This window comes from Phragmites australis, chromosome 23, assembly GCF_958298935.1.
Source record: "Phragmites australis chromosome 23, lpPhrAust1.1, whole genome shotgun sequence".
Lineage (NCBI taxonomy): Eukaryota > Viridiplantae > Streptophyta > Magnoliopsida > Poales > Poaceae > Phragmites > Phragmites australis.
This window is the reverse complement of record NC_084943.1, coordinates 12,504,211-12,524,366: the sequence shown is the minus strand read 5'-3', so window position 1 is coordinate 12,524,366 and position 20,156 is coordinate 12,504,211. Positions and strand designations below refer to the sequence as shown.

The window sequence follows — 20,156 nt, the reverse complement described above, 5'->3', positions numbered from 1 at the left end:
AAGAGGACTAGAGAATGCTTGATGATATCCCAAAAGTTCCAAAGGTCGAAATGGCAAGTTAGCCGAACTCAGCCCTATCCGCGATGGATATCTGACCAACTTTTGTTTATCAACAATTTCAAATTCAAAATGGTAAGTCCAAGGACTTCCATTACTTTGCATTTTCGAATTGAAAATGGCATGCCCCTACTGCTCTTCCGGCATCAATGTTAGTGCCTGGTACGCAAATCGCCACAACTTTGAGTAGATTCGTGAAAATTCCTGGAACGGTCCTCTTCCAAATATGGTAGGTATGTAACTGATTCACCAGCTTGTTCCTTAATGCCCAGAAAATCAAGATAGATAACTATAATCTTTATGCTTCCCCTCTGCGAACTTTGATGTGCTTCCAGGAAATGAAGAAAAACATGGCAGGTTTTGTGGATTGTTGCCTCCCAGTTCTAGTCCAAGATATGGTGCATCATGTTCAGGTAACACCTCACCATCCAAATAAAGAATATTTACAGATATTCCAAACGGTTTACCATTGACTACGAAACATGCATTTCCCATCAAATTTGAGGTTCCTGACATCGCCTTTACTTTCACTGTGTCAGTGGCTGCCACCAGCCATTCACAGAGAAATCTGCCAGGGAATGTACCCTAAGTCTGAAGATGGTAGCTTCCATCAGTATTCTCACTTAACACGGAGTTCACTGTTCCCAGAACTTCCATCATCTAATTTAGTTTTCCATCTCAACATTTCTTTTCTGTGCACCATCTGAGATATATGAATTATGTTTCGCGGTGCCTGGGATCACTTCAGTAGTATTTACATAGTCTACATCCATGAGGTCCTCTGCGTCGTTAAGGCTTATGGTTGTGCTCTCCTCACCTAGTTGCTTAAAAAAAGTAATTAGGCAGTTTTCTTTTAAAAAAGATGAAGAGTGACAAATAACTGACGCCAACCGAGACAGGTAACAATGTATTCACCTTTTTCATGGACTGTGGAATCAGAGCATGGAACTGATGGTGTACTCACATCAAAAGTTACTTCACCATTAGCATCGGATGATGCCAACAGTTTATCTTGGTGTGCTGAAAAAGCAAGTTTCTGCACAGACATAGATAAAGGGTAAGTTTTTATGTTAACAGTACCAGCGTATGAATAACTTCTCAAAGAAATGATTGACAAGGCCAGGCGTGAAGAAGGCTTCTGCAAACATGAATGCACCTACCCACACCCACATACGGTGCACACGCGATCACATCTTGAATTAGAACGCAAGTAGCTGTGGGCAGCAGGTGGTTTGGGGCTCTGATAGCGTCACTCGGAAACCGTTGTGTGCACAGCTAAGGAAGGAGAGAAGCATGTGTTGGGTAGGGGTGCGCAAGAGAGGAAGGAAGATAGGACCAGAAGCTGGGACATAGACTGACAATTTACTGCTTGCCCTTTATCTTTGCCACTTCCCGTCATCGCTGTCCAGCATAAAGCTACCGTGCATCAGGTCTAATACTGCTGCTGGTGGTGGTGGTCGCCGTCCATCAGGGGGTGGTGGTGGGGGGGGGGTCTGCTTCTGCACTGCTTCAAACTACTGTAGCAGACACTACGACCGGCATCTCCTCGGCCCCGCTCACGACAAATCCGGCAACCGCAGGAGCCACTGCTCCACCTGCTGCAGAACCATTGGTACCGTCTTTGCGGCTCTCCCCGATTAGTCAGCCTGTGATAATGCCTTCAAGGAAACCGGGTGCATTTCTCTTCCCAGGCAACTGTCATCTTCAACGGCCTCAACTTCCAAGAGCATGTGGGGCTACCTCAATGGCGAGCAGACCTGTCTTCCTCACTCCATCCTTCACCCAGAGGGTTTTCAAGCCTGCGATGAGGACCTACCGATAAGATCTAGATGTCTTATTTGTCTATGAGACCTGGCTGAAGGAGGAGGCCTATGCCAAGGCAACATTAGTTGCGAGCATTGAGATTGACCTCTCACTAGACATTCCAGTCACTAACACGACGACCTCAACCGTAGTTCTCTAAGTCTCTGCCTGAGCTATCGGCTGGGACTTGGAGGGGGGAGAGGGTGGTGGTTCAGCAGCCCATCTCTGTTTTGGCTGCTCGAGTGTCTTCTTCATCTTCTGCACCACCCTTGGTGCCTTTGTCTACATGGATGCCATAGTTTTCCCCAATCGTGACCAACACCCCTTCATGCCTCATGTGCGGCTACTACAAGCCACGCCACACCCCTCAGATGTGCTACATGAAGAAACAAGATCAAAAACTGGAATGGAAGAATGGACTTTCATTGTAGGACTTCGGTGGTCGTTCTTCTCATTAAAGCTCTTGCTTAATTTCTACTGCTGCGCAAGATCTCCTCATGTTGTTTTACTGCCTTACTACTGCAGCCTCTGCCTCAGTGGCCGGGAGTATAGTTCAAGCTTCTGGCCCTGCGCCACCTCCTCCCTCATTCCCAGGTACATCATCCAAACAATTCCATCATTCCTGTGCTTCATTTCCTATAACATCGTCGGACTCATCTTTGTTCTATGTGTCTGCCCTCAACGTTGTCCCTTCCAGTATTGTTTCTCATGTTCCTAAACTGACCATGCAACTCATGTCAGTTGGTCAATTCACTTATCATAGATTTCATATAGTTAAAGAGGCTGACTCTCATATTGTGTTCAGGATAGTTGTAAGGAGCTTCTCGTGGGGACTGGTCCTAGGCTTCATGATTTTCAATAACATTGCAAACTTGATTGGTTGAGACTTTCTTCTGCTTCATCTGATAGGCAGCCAGAGAGTTCTTTTTCCACCATGTTTGTTGTTTCCTCCAACACCACTTTTGCTCACTGCCACCATTGTTAAGGTCATCTCTCAGGTCCAGACTTTCCACTCTAGTTGGTAGGGGTGTCTTAGGAGACACTGCTCTACATCATACGAGTTGCAAACTGAGCAAACAGCTGCAACGCCCCTGTTCACTTCGATGTATGGTGACCAACTTATTCAGTTTTGATAGGGGGTCATATTAAGCTACATGCCAACCAGTTCATCCAAAAGACTAAGCTGATCTGAGGTTGTGCAAAATGAGCAATAACGTCTCACCTGACTAGACTGGAAATGGGATTCAAAATCACTTGGTGATGGAAACTTTCTCATGGCCTTCCCATCTAAGGAAGAGCTTCACAAACTAGTCGATATCGAATTCCGTCTAAAGGCACATGGCGTCACTCTGGCTATCTCAGAATGGGCGTCATCAGATGATCCCAAACCTTCCTTTCAACTAGACAAAGTATGATCCCAAACCTTCCTTTCAACTAGACAAAGTATGGGTGCACATTGATGGGGTCCCTGCTATACTCCGTCATTACTTGGGAATTTGGGCCATCGGAACTATATTAGGTGCTCCCTAGTAAGTGGACATGCAGTGTTTAAGGAGGCGGGGAATTGTACATCTCCAAGTAGCAATGTTGGATGCAAGTATGCTTCCTCTCAGGTCAGATGTTATCTACAGAATTGATGGTTATGATATTTCCTTTTCTTGCGAGCCGTCTGAATTTCAGGTTGAAGCGGAACCAATCCTTCTGCAAAGCGGGGATCCAGACCTGGATGAGGATGACCTCTTGGACGAGGAAAATCAAGGGAAGCATGACCATTTGAGCAAAAAACCAAAAAATTCCACAACTAATGATAATGTGAAGCAAAAGGGTTCTTCGTCTGAATCGATGCAGGTTGACGCGGAGGTTACAACTAGGAATCTCATCGCGTCAAGCCCATCTTTAGACGACAGCTGGGGCAGACCACACCTAATTGCGGTTACGCCTTACAACCCGAAGAAAATTCCGAACCAGAAAAGCAAAGTGCAAGCTGACTTGGGCTGGGTGGGAGCGCTGGTGGAGCCGGCGCAGCAGGGCTGCCATGCTAGTGGCTCTGCGTCAGCATGTGCGCAACCAAAAGTCCCAGCCCCTGAGCTCTGTACTGCTGATTCAAAAGCTCTGCAAGTGTACTCGCGAACAAGGTCTGCAGGCCGCACCTCACAGAAATCTGCTCCGGGACTGCAGGCAGATTGGCAGGACCCCGGTTCACCGCTCAGAAGTGGTGTGAAGGTCCTGGCCGGAGACATGCAGCAGGTGGTTTCGGACATGGCATGCAAGGGTAACATGCTAGCCAAGTCCCAGGGAGGTGCTACTGCAGGCTCAGGTGCGGACAGCGATCTGGAGGATGATGTGGGCGTGCTTGCTGCTGGGGGTGATGTGCTGAGAGCTCACATAGATCAAATGCAAGCTGCAGGGACAATACAGACGAATGTGAGAAGCACGGTGCCAACACCTAATGGGCTCCGACAAAGCGAACGTTCAGCTGCTACACCGGGCGACAGTGGTGTGGCAGCGAAGGACGAGGACTCGATGACTCGGACGATTTGACGTGCAGCCTTCAAGAACTTAGACAGGCCTGCCCCACCCCAGGGTAATTTGGAGCCGACAGCGATCAAAAGTGCGGCCTCGCATTTGTCATGCACCTCGCCCGTTTCTTCATCAGGTATGGCCGTCGACTCCCCTTTTTTTCCTCATGAAACCACAGTGCTAGTAGTCAGTTGAGTGTGTTTTCCTTCGATAAAATCTTGAACAAGGACTATTGCCGATGTGACCCCCTGCTCGCTGGATGAGCGTCTCTCGTGAGGGGCAGGGGAGTGAGAGGGGGAAGAAGTGGGGGCTGGCAGCACAACGGAGAGAGAAAGATGGGGAGGCAAGCGAGGGAAGCGGCGCTGCGAGAGAGAAAAGTAGACAATGTGGTGGCACTGCATCGATCTAGGAGGGGATATTTACGGGAGGGGAAGCACTTGTGGGATGGGCCAACCCCTCTCCCTTCTCCTTTTCCCTTTTCTCCTTTTTTCTTTTTGCTTTCCTCCTCTTTGCTGTTGTTTTGGTGTTTCTTTACCTCCTATGGCGTCACCACGCCGTGCACCATAAGCGATATAAAGGTGTGCAAGTGGCGGGTTGCCACGCTTCGCCACACCGCCATAATAACTATGGTCATGGCTATTCTATATGTGTCTTTAGAGCTTCAGTTAGCCAACTTGTTTGCAAAGGCATAGACTAGAGCTCAGCGCAACTATTTTCCCTCCAAACTCAGTGTTGTTAATCAACCATAAGTTTTCGGAGAGGTGTTAAATGTATGTGAGTAGCTATGCATTCATCTTCTAGTGTAAGGTGTTTTATGCATTGTGTTGTAACCTAGCTGTATATACTTTCTCTCAGTGGCCCATTGCAACACAAGGTTGAAGTTAAACTTTCACTTACGGGTACGCCAGGTGGAAGGTTCAAAAGATCTTCTCTCCTAACTCTAAATACACCCCACAGAAAATAGAACATGTTCCATCCTGAAGCAGAATAAGGAAGAATCAACCACAGCAATAACTATAAGAATGAAGTGCCACTCGAATTGGTGAACGAATTCTTACTTTGGAAGTTCTTTGGCAGGGTACTGGAAGCAAATATGAGCAACTCGGCAGTTTCAATATTTCCTCTGAGTGCTAAATCATCCTTCATTATACTTTCTACTAGTTTGCTATAATAATTTTCATAGCTGCATACAAAAAGATAAGCAATTTATGTTAGTTTGTACTATTCAATTAATGTGCTTTGTGGACAACTGAAGCAAATATGAGAAAAGGAGAAATTGCAACAGACACACCTTTGAGTATCTCTAGCAAAGAAGAAAAGACCAATACTGTCATGTGCAGGACAATTTTCCTGAAATTGTGAGGGCCATATGCTCTGACGAGGAAGTTTCTCGAGCTTGATTTTAGAAGGGAATTTCTTTGCTACCTCAAGCAGTTTTGGTGAAGCAGAACATGAAATGTGGGCTTGAAGACCATCACAAAGCTCAGGTAATTGTCCAGTCCTCCACAGCTCAAAACCGCCTCTGTTCAAAAATAATGATATCAAATGCATGTGGTGAAAAAAAACTCAATTCAAAACGAAGTGGTTACAATTTGCAACCAACGGTTAAGAAATAGTCAGGGTTCAACCATCAAGATAGCATGGACCATGAAGCACACATGAGACGATATAACACATTATGTGATCTACGAATATGTGTGACCAGTCAAACCACTCAGGTTTCTCAGTTGGTGATAATGGCAGGCCACTGTACATCAATTTAGTAATCTAAAAGAATACAAGAATTATGTATATGAGATAGAAAGAGAAGAATATTCATACTGCCAAACGTAATTCAACTCTGGAGCTGTTGAAGCTATTTGTTCATAGCCAGGTGAAAAGTCTTGACTGGAAAAGGCTAGTGTTTTGACACCCAAATCACTTATGGTAGGGCTGTCCACAGAAGTTCGTATCGTGCATATAGGATCATAATCTTTAACTTCCAGCTTCGGACAAGGGTTGTTTAATTTATTATCCTGATGTGAAGGATATGGGATCTGAACTGCTTTTCTCTGTGCATCTGGGCCAAAAATACCTGCTGATCTTTCAACACCACTTAATGTTATGCTTCCAGGTGTTTTTGCTATATGTGGTTTCTTTTGCTCACTGTGCCCTGGGAAACAAAAACGACATAGAGTTATCGAACCATGAAACACATACCCTTAGTATATGCATTACTACACCATATAAAATCTGAGAACTAAAAGTAATAGAAGAAACCTTACCAAGATTTTGACTGTCCTGTCCATGAATAAAGCTTAAATAATTTGACTCAACCATATTATTTCCTTTGGTGAGATGCTGACCTGCAGATTCTGCTAGTGAAGAAATTGGGGCAGCCAATGATGCACTAACAGAAGGGCACCCAAATATAGAAGTGCCTCTGTTATTTTTCACATTTCGGCTCATCGGTGGATTCATCACTCTTGTCTCCTCAGCCAGTGGCTTTGTGGGAGCCTTTGCCTTAGTTGCTGGGTCACCAAAGTTTGGCTTTATGAATGATGTTGATGTAGCAAGTATGTTCATTGGACCCACTTGTTTCCTGATACAGGATGAAGGTTCCTTCAAATGTTTGGGCTTCAGAGGAACTTCACTCCCTAGCTGTTTCACCTTGGGAATCTTTGAGTTGTTGAAAGAGACGGACTTGGAGAGTGGACCTGAAGCAAAACTTTCGGAGTGTAATTTTCTTCAACTGCAAGCTTGAGGAGCAAATCATCGCAATGGTAACAGAAAGTAAACATTCTCGATGTATGTAAAGTGCCTCAATTAACAAGGATGATAGTAACAAATTTACCATGAAGAAGTTGTGCCTTATTCCTCATAGCATTAGATGCCAATGAGGTTGGCACTTGGCCAATGGCATGCTTTCCTTTCTCCGTATCAAACTTGAATGAACTTCCACGTGACAGGACTCTTTTTCTGGAGCCAGCTTCTATGGATACACCACCAGGTTCGGGAAGATTTTGTCTAATCAACGAAGTAACACAAGCTTCTGCTTCCTTCCTTTGAGTAGCCGGACAATTGTCATGATTTCTTTTTTTTTGACTCTTCACTGCCCGCATACATAACCTCCACTTCATTTTTGAAAGAACTTCTGATGTTTGCATCACTGGCAGGTTTGTTCAATTTCCCTTCAGTGGACTGTCCTTTGGAGGCGCCAATCTTTACTTGAGATTTTTCTAGTTTATTATTTTTCCTCTCAATTTCTACCTCACTTTGGCACGCTTCGCATAGCCACCCAACATCTGGAACCTCTTGTACCATCACCCGCATACAATAACTGGAACAAAGAAAGATAAAAAGAACTTTGAGCAGAAAAAACCACTCCATGAAGAAATGAAGGAAAAGAAATGCTGAATCGAGCAGTTCTTTTCCTGTTATGCGCTACAGAGTAAAGCATAATGGTTGTGTAGGCTTGTCCCTTTATCAGTTGTCTGAGAGTGTGAAACAGTGGTTTGTAGTCTACAATTCTACACACCAAGGTCAGCATATGTCCAACTTTATACAACCTTAACCATGATGATACGGCATAAACCAATAAAAGAGATCAGGACAGAAAAAAATAACAATAGAACAAATAAACCTTACATATGTTCAGCACCATTATTGCATCTACTGCAAACAGCGAGCTTCTTCTCCTCACCAACATCTCCACATATGTCGCATATTTTCTCCTGTCACAAATTTAAAGTATTCCAGTCAAGTGATTTAAAGCTCGAGTGTTGCTCGATCAGAGAAAAGAAAAACAGCCCTCTCATTTTTTGCATGCAGCCTATCAATGTGGAGCAAAAGATTTAAAGCATCTTCAATTCTTCAGAATTTTTTTACCTCACTCTGTATCTTTATCCTTTCATTCATTACAGCCACACTAGATGTGTCTTTAACCTCAAAATCACATGAAACATCATAGTTGAAACTTTCCAAGATGTGCGTCTCTCCGTCCAGTGATTTCAAATTAAAGGCAGTGCTTCTCTCACTGGATATCGGTTCACAATCACGACAAGCTTTATCTTCATTAACAGCCTCACTGCCACCAATGCGTGAGCTACCATCTTCCACCTTTATTGTAGATGTTAAACCACTAGTGACGCAACCAACTACTGATTCAGCGGAAAATGAATGGCAGTCACGATGTGCACAAGATGAACAGGGAGCAAAGCATACATTGTATGTCCCTGGTTCAGGTTTACCGAGAATTGAATCTTCTTGCTTCCTCTTGCTACACATACCATTGCACTGACATGCTTTATTTGACTCTTTATTGCCCACATGTTCAGCCACTGCTTTGTTCTCTGAAGAAAACGTGCCAGCCTTTACTTGAGATATTTCTAGTTTATTTTTTTTCTTTTCCATGTCTACCTCAGCTCGGCACGCTTCACAGAACCATTCACCCTCTGGAACATCTTGTATCATTACCTGCATACAATAACTGGAAAAAAGAAAATAGGTAAAAACTTCAAGAAGATAAACAGCACCATATTCTGAGAAGACAATATAAAAAATAAATGTACGATGGAGCCACTTTCTTGCTGTTATAGGTGACATAGCAAGGCATACGATACTTTACGCTTGTCAGTGCATGCAATAGCTATTCTCATTTGGCAAGTTTGAACTTTGAAGTATACAATGCTACATCTAAAGACAAGAATAGTGCAACCCCAAATATTACAATATCCATCCAACCATATGAACTGACTAGTTATACAAAAGAGGAAAAGAGAACAGAACAAATAAATCTCACATATGTTCAGCACCATCATTGCATCTACTGCAGACAGCAAGCTTCTCCTCCTCACCAACATCGCCGCATATGTCACATACCTTCACCTGTAGTCATTTAAATATATTCCATGATCAAGTGAGTCAGACTCCAGAGTGTTAATCAATCAGTTCAGAAAAAAAAAACCTACACATTTTCTATACAATCTGCTGTGGAGCTAGCAATAAACGATACAACAGAAATACGAGGTTTTGAACTCACATCTTCAAGTACTTCAGAACTTCTGTCCTCAGAAGAGGTCATACTGTCTTGCACATCACACACCAACTGGATATTGAACCATTTATCAAGAAAAAAATCATCCATACACAATTTATATGTGGTGAGTTTGCATTGGCATGCGATGTGATCACAGATTAAATAAAGTAGCTGTAAAAAATGAAACGTAGAAGTAAGAAACTCACATCATCTCTGCAGCGTTGCATGAATTCTGTTCAGGTTTATCAAGAGGTTCTGACTCACAGATGTCCGTTCTTTATCACGAGGAAAAGTGCCCTAACAGTTATATCACATAAAGTGATTAAGTCAAAGGAAAATATTACTTCAGATTCCTATTCATACATCCAAGTTTCCAACTGCACGAAATGAACAGCCCTAACAGTTATATCACATAAAGTGATTAAGTCAAAGGAAAATATTACTTCAGGTTCCTATTCATACATCCAAGTTTCCAACTGCACAAAAAGAACGAACAAAAATTGGTGCTCTACAGAATAAAGCTTTATGCAATGACAGATCCTGGATAATGGTAAATCTAAAAATAAAGTTATATTTTTAATGGCAGACATCACATCTGGAAATTGGTTGGGTCCTAATACAGATTCAATCATTCCTGGGCCCAGAAATTTTAACCAGATTTTAGACTCATCGTATAAATTTTTTGTTTATATAGAACAATACTGTTCATTGTTGGAACCAGGATCACACACACACACGAGCTCGAGGAAGAAGATGAACAGGAACTCGAAGCTCTCGGCAATGGCGACGAACGCCCTGGCGACTCACGCCTTGGCTTGTTATGTGTTTATCAGAACGGAGCAGTACATGGACTTTATAGACTCGGGGCGACGCACGCTGAGCACGAACTCCATTGCCCGGTCTTCACACGTCGATCCTTACGATTCGGCTCACGCCATGCACGAGCTCCTCGCTCCCGCGCATGACGCAGCCGCCTCTCGCGCAGAACGCGCCACCACGCCAACCAACTCCGAGACGCACTCCTGCAGCTTGCCTACGCATACACTCGGACGAACCAACTCACAAACACACGCGACGCACGCACACACACGCCTGGAACGGAGCATGATGTGGTTTATTTGCTAACAATCTCCCCCTAAACCACGACTTGGCCGCGCGCTCTGACCTACAGAAGCGCTGGTTCTTCATCGACGTCGGCGAGCAGGGCCTCCTCCTTCTTCGGCTTGCGGCAGTCACGGGAGAAGTGGCCACGAACGCCACAGTTGTAGCATTTCCCTCCCGGGCGGCGCGGACGTCGACTTGCCTCCGAGCTCACGCTGCTGCCGCCGTCATCGTCGTCGTCGACGACGTTCCGGCCACCTCGCTTGGCGCAGCCACTGCTTTTCATGTTATCTCCGTGCGCACGTTCCTTGCCGCGACGCTGACGCCGGCGCGCCTCCCACTGCTCCTCGGTGAGCAGCAAGCGCTCGACGCCGTCCGCAGCCGCCTCGACGCCACAACGTTCCTCCGCCACACGGAGCCGCCCGACGAGCTCTTCGAGCGACATCGTCTTCAAGTCCATGAGCATCTCTATGGACACGGCAACCTGGTTGTACCTCGCCGGCACCACGCGCAACATCTTCTTCACCACGCGGACCTCCTCCATCTTCTCCCCGAGCTCCCGCAGGTTGGCGACGAGCGAGCTGAGACGCATGGCGAACTCATCGATGGACTCGCCGTCCATGAACGCCACATTCTCGAACTCCTTCAACAGCTTCTGCGCGTTGGCCTCCTGCACGCGCGAGTCACCCATCCGCATCGACTTCACGGCCACCCACGCCTCCTTGGCGGTCTTCTTGACGGCGAGCCCCGAGCGCATCTCGGTCGGCACCGCGCGAAGGATGGCGGCCAGTGCCAGTCGATCCTCGCGGCGCTCGACGTCGCTCGCCTCTACCGCGTGCCAGAGCCCCAACGCCTCGAGGTTGACCTGCATCACAAGAGCCCACTCATGGTAGTTTGCCCGCGTTAACACGGGGAACTCCACCGAGCCGCCGGACTCCTTGACGACGCGCTCCACCACGACGGTTCGCGGCGTGGCGCTGTCGCTGGCCTTCAAGTCGTCGTCGAGCTTCTTCGGGGTGGTCGACATCGCCTTGCGCACAAACACTAGCTCTGATTACCAATTGTTGGAACCAGGATCACACACACACACGAGCTCGAGGAAGAAGATGAACAGGAACTCGAAGCTCTCGGCAATGGCGACGAACGCCCTGGCGACTCACGCCTTGGCTTGTTATGTGTTTATCAGAACGGAGCAGTACATGGACTTTATAGACTCGGGGCGACGCACGCTGAGCACGAACTCCATTGCCCGGTCTTCACACGTCGATCCTTACGATTCGGCTCACGCCATGCACGAGCTCCTCGCTCCCGCGCATGACGCAGCCGCCTCTCGCGCAGAACGCGCCACCACGCCAACCAACTCCGAGACGCACTCCTGCAGCTTGCCTACGCATACACTCGGACGAACCAACTCACAAACACACGCGACGCACGCACACACACGCCTGGAACGGAGCATGATGTGGTTTATTTGCTAACATTCATTTCTAAGTTTTTTATTCTACAAAATAAAATAAAAAATCCCACAATTGAAGTCAACAACAAAAGTGTAACAAAGTAGTTAATAATATTCTGTTGTTAAATGAACGTAGATAACAAGCTGAACTCTAAGCACATCCAAGTTTCACTTTGGTACAATAGCCCAAAACGATGTGGACAGATGAAGATATTTATCAAAATAGTGCCACAAAGGAAAAAAACAAATAGATAGCTCCACGTATTCTGAAACGCAGCATTGTCTCCAGAAAATTATTAAAAGAAGAAGAAAGACAGCATTATGGCCAGCAGACTCAAAAAAATAATTAGTTATCACATAATACAGCTAATTTGTAATCCTGGAATAGATTGTTCAAGCCTCAATTAAGCTAACAAAAACTCATGTTCGGTGCATAAGGTTTAAGGCAAAAACCTAAGGAGCAATTAGCAATATGGTCATACCACTTCCTGCAAACAAAATCAACAAGGATGAAAATAAATTCTCATCAAGTAACAACATCCTCAAAATATTGACACAACGACACTATGACAAACTGTATATCTAATTGGAGCCGTACGGAACATAAATTCCTTGACTGCCCGGCAGTATTCGATACCAAATAGAATCATCAATTTCATTTATATGAGGTATCAACCTGAGAATAATCAATTCTCAAAACAAAATCAGTATTTACCACTTCTGAACTTCAATCTGCAAATTAATCCATAATTTGATTTCCCAATTTTGTTCGTTTAGCATCTAGGGATTGCATACATTAACTAACAATCATATTCACCGGGAAAAAAAAACAGCCCAATTGAATTGAAACTGCAATTTAGGAATTATCCTGGAAGAATGACAGTTACCGAGCGGCTCTCTGTCCAGTGGCGGGGACCGGCCAGCGGTGGTGGCAGGACTGCAGCAGTGCGCGACAGCGTCTCGAAGCACACGGCACGGTGAGGAACACCCGGCGGCGGGAGCAAGCTGCGGGCGGCGCGGTTGAGGAAGGCCGAAGCGGCCGGCGCTAACGGGCGTCCGTCGCGGGGAGCAGCAGCGACGCTCCTATCAGCGAGGCGCGGGTGGCAACGACGGTATCCAGCGTGGGTGGCCCCTCCCGGACGGCCCTTCTCCCTCCCTCTCGTCGCGCGCGCGAAACGAAGAGGATGGCGGCCCGGCGGCGGTGGTTTCCTTCCCTTGGATGAACAGCACCGTAGGGGGAGAAGGAAAGTGAAAGATATGCAAATTTGGGCAAGTTTCGAATTTTTTTTTTCGGTTCGTGGTTTCAATTTTAGCGCACCGGTTGGCCGTTGTGTAATAAATCCACTGAAAAGTAATACAGTAACTGCTATCTCGTAGTTCAGAGTAGTCTTCGTGTTACTGACGTAGATGAAATATATAGAACGACTAATGGGAACCCCGCGGCAATTATGCAACTTTGGCTGATGATCCACGATTATTTGAGTTTTGCAAATGTTCTATTTTGGCATGAAACAACCATCAGCTTCAATAAAAGAACCGACGCCCATTTCTGAATTGGCGTTCACAACTCAGTGAAGAATAAAAACACCGGAACAGCTAAATGTCATGCGAATGAAATTCTAGGGTGAAACCATTCGAATTTCTTACCTTGTGATGCACTTAAGAATTATGCTCCTTCTCCGGTGAGGTTAGCAAATCCAGCTAGCTATCGTTCGTATTGTAGTGGGGAATTGAGGGTGAGGGTTTTGAATTCATCTTGGCTTAGAGGAATGGCTAGGGAGATCAGTTGGCCTGACGGAGATAGCAGGACAGCGAGGCTGCGAGCGCAGACAGTTTATGGTGGTAAAGGACGGCCGATGGGTGGGACTAGCGGTAGGGGCGACAAGCCGACACGGGTTAGCAAACGAGTGGACGGAAGGCGTGCATCTAACAGCAAGAGCCACCGGAGACGGAGGAGGGCGGGGCAGGGGCGTCTCATCGAAGATGAAGAAAAGGTGCTAGGAAGGTTGCCAATGTTGAGGAAGACAATTTATGTGAAGGTCCATAGAAGTAGTCATCGATGAGTCACGCTGTCACCGGGATGGCCACGGTGAGTCATCAGGTGGTGGTGCGCTGAGTGAGATCTAAGCCTTTGGTGCGGCAGTGGGGATCGATGGGGTCATGCGATTGAGGTAGTTAGGCGAGGGATAGGGTTAGATATTTGTTAGGTGGAAAGAGGTATCTTGACCGTTGGATCTATCCGATGATTTAAAATCCGAATGATTTTTAGTAAAAAAATATTGCAAATGACAATTAGACGCACAAAAAACATGGATAGCATGGCATAAAGCCAGCAAGCTACTAATGAAACTGAGCGATGCCTTTGTGAACAAATCTGAAAGAAGAGATGAGCGGCTCGCAAAAAGAATAGATGAGCCTAAAGCGGAAACTGAAGCCATTGTTCATAATGAGCGATGAAACTGAACATTATTTTGTAGCATGTACCTGGCTCTGCCTAGTAGGATAAGGTAAGCATTACTACCTGAAATATTAGCGATGGATTTACTATGGTCTCCAATTTTATGCCATTAAACTAAAGTGAACTCAATTCGATATGGTAAAGACTACCATGTGAAAAGTCAGTATCAACTAATCTATGACCTCAGAACTACCAACAAAGCACATAGGTACATAGGAAGGATTTTAATCAATTTTTTTAATATTATTTTTGCATGGGAATTTTAAAAATAATGCACGAATTCAAAAAATTACAAAAATAACAAACGGTCACGAGATGGTTCCGCGAAAATCAATTTTCGTGAGTTGGAGTAGCGGATTGGTTTAACGAAAATTTAATTTTTCTGGTTTGAAAGTGTGAAAAAAAATTCGCTTCTTGAGAGATCGAAAATACGAAATTTGTCACGGGACCGAAATGCGAAAACTAGTTTCTTCGAGACGGGCGTGCGAAAACTGCCAGTTTTCGCAAAATGGGTGCGTGAAAACTGGTCTTCGCACTGTTCACCCGTGCGCACCTCGCTTTACTCCGCTGTCGGTCGCGCGCTTGCCGTCCTACGCATTCAGCTGAGACAGTGACGTCGGTTGAGAGAGAAGAGGAAGAAAAGAAAGGAGAAGGAGAGGAACACGAAGAAGGAGGGTGTAGGAGGAGGGAGAGGAAGGTGAAAGCAGGAGGAGGAAGATGAAGGAGATGGGAGGAGGGACTAGGAGGAGGAGGAGGAAGGTGAAAAATAATTTTGCTTGTTTTTGTTAATTTTGTTATTTGTTTCGGTTATGCACTTTTAATTATATATTTGTTAGTTTTAGATTTATGTAGAAATATTTGTTAGTCGTAGATATTTGTAGATTTATATTAGGATAAATGTGTAGGGGAATAAATTTAGATATATGTAAAAATATTTGTTAGTTTTAGATACATGTAGAAATATTTTATATTAGGATACATGAGTAGTGGAACAAATTTAGATGTATGTACAAATATTTGTTAATTTTAGAGGTATATAGAAATAATTTATATCTATGTCCGATGTAATATTATGTAGATGTACAATTTATATCATGTGGTATTTTTTATATGATTTCATGCATTATCTTACTAAACTCCCATCTTGTTTCATTTGTCTAGTCTCTTTCACATATTTGTGACTTCATAGAATAGTTGGATATAGAGCAAAATGAGCACTAGAAGTAATGGGTTGACATAGAGATGTGATGGAGAAGGAAAGCTTACGAACGCTGTGAGTACGAGCAACATTAAGAGGAACTACAGATGAAGTAGTAAGAGAAGGAGCGTATTAAGAATACCACGAGGGAGCGCATCGCGGCTCAAGCATGCGAAGCAGAGAGGAAAATGAAACGGTATAGGGCTCATTGAGCTAAGACGAAGAGCCCGATACCCTGAGACAGGGCAAATATCCTAGGTGCACTCAGTAGAGAGCATCTATTGTAACATGTGCTATTTTCATTCTCTAAGGCATGTTAGGTTTAGTATTTATATGCTATTAGGTTAGTTTTTAGGAGTATCGTACATGCCAACATTTATTATTGTCATCTCTATTTGGTTAGGGTCCATTCGCGCTACGACGAAAACCCCTACGTCCAATGTAATATTCATCTCTATGTGTAATCTTCATGCTGGGTTTTATGATAAATATGGTTCACAACTACTAATATTTAAAAAATATATATTTTCCACCCTCTTAAGGTTAATTTAATCAAAAAATTACTCACACAATTTTACATCAAATAAAAAAAGAAATGTCAACAAATTTACATCGAACCAAAAATTAAGAAAAAATTGAAACACTCTGTGCTGCCATTCAGACAACTATTTGCACAACAAATATTTTTCGTCAAACTAGTCCAAAGAATTTAAACTAATTTTTCCATGCATAAAAAAATTAAACTACATTTTCGTATTTTTGGTACTAGAAATAAGATAAAAACATTGTTGGTGCAAGAGATCGTGTTGCCCCAGCAAGTACAACGAGAGTTTCTTCTAAGGAGGAGACTCAAGCTTAGAGACGAAGTTTGAGAGAAAAAAACATCACGAATGTATTGATAGTTGAAAAAATGGATCGGTCTAGGGAGAGTATCACAGTATGACTTTGTGTTTATGCACCTTTGTGTCCTGTGAGTTACCATTTGTGTTGTATTAAGCGTTCTCCTTGTGGTCCATCCCTGCCTAGATGACCACGATCCCCTATTTATAAGGTGGTACGTAGTTTAGTGTATAAGTTATCACGATGTACAAATATCTAGGATCTGGCCGAATTACTAGGTCTTTTCTTAGATAACTACTTTTACCTTACATAGAAGATAAATATCTACCGTGGTAACTATTGTGATACCTGCCCCTAGAGGGGTGAGCCGGTCGCCAATTCCGATGTTGCTCTATCGGGGTGTCAGGAAGATTTTCATCGTACTGGGGTGTCAGGATAAGTATCACTTGCATCGACATTAATCGCACGTGACCTCGTGTCGGGTCAGCTACAGGGGGTGTCCTTTCTTTCCTGATATTATCTCCGGAGATCTGCTGCATCTTTAGGCTTTGGAAGGCTGCATGGGCATCGTAGGGTTGGCCCGAAGGGGTCCGCAGCCTCCGAGGGCTAGGCCTCCTGCTGAGAGTACGGAGGCTGAAGGCTCCGAAGGGGCTTGTTGTAGCTCCGAGTTTTAGGAAGGCCACGTACGTACCGGAGAGGTGTCCCAAAGGATCCCGCAGCCTTCGGAAGTCGGGCCTCCTGCTGAGGATCCAGAGACCGAAGGGTCTGGAGGGACCTTCTACAACAATCTTTAACCATTATCCTCAGGCTGATTTATTTTCTCCGAACAGTACCCCTCATTCTCTATCCCTGATGTTCGGAGGGGTGAGAGGATGTAGAAGAAAACCAACTCCAGCTTGGTATAGTAACAAGAATGCCCGAAGGCTATTCTTTGTCCTTGAGAAATTTTTCAGCGGGAACTATGGGTGTTGATGGTGAAGCTCAAGGCTACTAATGCATTGGAGGTGGCAACATGTCCTGGGGTTTATGCTGAGGTCGAAGGTGCAGCCAGCATCGAAGTCGAAGACCGAAGAGGTATTGGCAGAGAAGGCATGCTCCGGATCCTATCGGAGTTGGTGTATGCGGTATCGGGACCTGAGGCCGGAGGGGTGTCGGTCGAGGTGATGCACTCCGGGGTCCATGCTGAGGCTGATCTAGATTCTTCGAACTTCTTTGGTGATGGGTCTTCTTGCCATTTGAGTTTATCAGAGTGAAGGATTACGTGTGGGATCAGGGGACTCCTTATGTTCGCCTATTTGAGGATAGCAGGATGGGATGTGTCCCTAGCGCATTCTGACTAGATAATGCGTGGGTTCATTTAGGATCTTGTGCCTACGCCCTTGGCATGCTCCAAAAGGAGTCTAGGTCATTAATGTGACGGGACGTTTGTGCGAGAAAACAAGGCATTGCCGTGGGATGTTGCCATGTGTTGGTGGAACGACCGGGATATGTCCACAGCCCCCCAGAGATTAACAAGGAACACCATGGAGCGACGTCGTGTTTGTTCTGCTGGCGGTTTTATGGGGCTCTCTGTTTTTGCTGGCGGTTTTATAGGGCTCTCTGTTTTTGCTAGAGGTTTTTGTATGTCTCTCCATTTTTGTCGGAGGTTTTTCAAGACTCTCTGTTTTTGCTGGAAGCTTTATAAGACTCTCCGTTTTTGCCAGAGGTTTTGTAGGACTCTTCGTTTTTGTTGGAGGTTTTGTAAGACTTTACGCTTTTACCGAAGGTTTTATGGGACTCTCTGTTTTTGCCAAAAGCTTTGTAAGACTCTCCGTTTCTACCGAAGGTTTTGTAGGACTCTCCATTTTTGCCGAAGGCATTGTAAGACTCTCCGTTTTTGCCAGAGATTTTGTAGGACTCTCCGTTTTTGCCGGAAGTTTTGTAGGACTCCATTTTTGCTAGAGGTTTTGTATCTCCTTCAGCATGTATTAATGCCGAAGGCCCTACACACTATCGGGGCTACGCAATACCTTCTAGGAAACCTAGACAGTCTTGCCTCTAGGTGATCTAGGCATACTACGCCCGCGGTGTGTAGGCTTGTCGTGCTCCCGAGGAAACACCCCGGGTGCACCGCAACACTGTCCACCAAGGGTGTGCCCTGTCGCTATGCAATACCTCCAGGAAACCTAGGCTTGATACTTTCGCGGTGACCTAGGCATGCTGCGCTTGCGGTGTATAAGCATGTTGTGCAACAAGGATTTCTTGCAACAACATTCCTCATAGTACAATATCCTCACATCAAGGTCATCCCTTGATATGCGTCGTCCGCACTACGGAGGCTATGCAATGCCTTTCGGGACACCTTGGCATAATCTACCCTTTAGGTGACCTAGGCATGCTGCTATAGGTGTGTGGGTTCCACTACCTACCAGGGTAAAGCCTACCCTCCGGGAAACCTTTTCACGTGACCTTAGGTTTAGGCAAGCAATGCTTACAAGTGCGTGGGCATGTCACGCCTCCTGAAGAAATCCTTCGGGGGCGCCGCAACTACATTAACAAGGAAGTTCCTTGGTAACCAGCATCTACACACTATCGAGGCTATGCAACACCTTCCAGGAAACCTAGGCTTGATGCCTTCACGGTGATCTAGGCTTGCTGTGCCTACAGTGTGTAGGCATGTCGTGTAACGAGGATTCCTTGCAACAACATTCCACAGAGCACCGCTTCTTCACCTCCGACAATATCCCTTGGGCATGGATTCAACACCATTGAGGATATGCAATGCCTTCTAGGAACATCTTGGCAAAATCTGCCTTTTGGGTAACCAAGGCATGCGGCGCAGCTGCAGGTGTGTGGGCCTCACTCTCTACCGAGACTACAAGATACCGAAACCTAGGCAGTCTTGCTTTCCAAGTGACCTAGGCATGCTGCGTCTGCGGTACGTGGGCTTGTCATGCCTCCCGAAGAAGTCCTTTGGGTGGCGCCACAACACTGTCTATCAAGGAAGTCCCTTGATACGTGGCAACTACACTGCCGAGGCTACACAATACCTTCCAGGACACCTAGGCAGTCTTGCCTTCCAGGTGACCTAGGCATGCTGCGTCTGCAGGAGTGTAGGCATTTGCATGGTTATGTATTGTTTAAGTTTTGGAGTCTACTGTTGGCAATAAGCAGCTAATTATAGTATAAGACATAGCTAGGTTAGACGACTATTCATAACTCATGCCAAATGAAGATGTAACTTAAGTTCTACTGTGTATTGCTAAACATGGACATAGTCTAGATTTACCATTTCTACCTAGTGGTTATCTATTTTAAAAACTTCTAGTAGTAAGGTTGGAGGCCTCCAACACGTTTTGATCTTACTGTATGAAAGATAGACCAACTAGGTAAACTATCGATAGGTAATAGTGGGCATATCTTTGCTAGAATAAGGTCTCTATTATGAGGCTTGAAGGCCTCGAAGCCTATGGCTAGGCCAGGAGAGGTGGCCCTCGACCCCCTCGACCCTTAGCCGCTGCCTGGCTCCGGAAGTAATCCGTCTGGGGCCTGGCGACGACATGTCGAAGACAAAGCCGAAGGCTAGGAGGGAGAGGTGGTCCTCGACCCCCTTAGCCCTTAGACACTACCCAGCTCCGGAGGTAATCCATCCGGAACCTAGTGACGACGTGTCGGAGGCGAAGCCGAAGACTAGCCGGGAGAGGTGGTCCTCAACCCTCTCAGCCCT

The 20,156-nt window shown here is 45.4% G+C and overlaps 1 protein-coding gene across 1 annotated transcript; it reads right to left on the bottom strand.

Moving 5' to 3' along the window:
* Positions 1–343: 343 nt before the first annotated feature.
* On the bottom strand, positions 344–13,247 carry LOC133906124 (ASI1-immunoprecipitated protein 2-like). The gene is given in 16 exon segments (XM_062347917.1): positions 344–874; positions 973–1,093; positions 5,278–5,357; positions 5,439–5,563; positions 5,672–5,902; positions 6,202–6,532; positions 6,645–7,076; positions 7,214–7,469; positions 7,471–7,699; positions 8,008–8,093; positions 8,248–8,516; positions 8,649–8,848; positions 9,161–9,246; positions 9,401–9,466; positions 9,604–9,694; positions 12,842–13,247. Coding segments are annotated over 15 exon segments (2,685 nt in total). The 5' UTR covers positions 9,625–9,694; positions 12,842–13,247; the 3' UTR covers positions 344–722.
* Between the last annotated feature and the right edge of the window lie 6,909 nt (positions 13,248–20,156).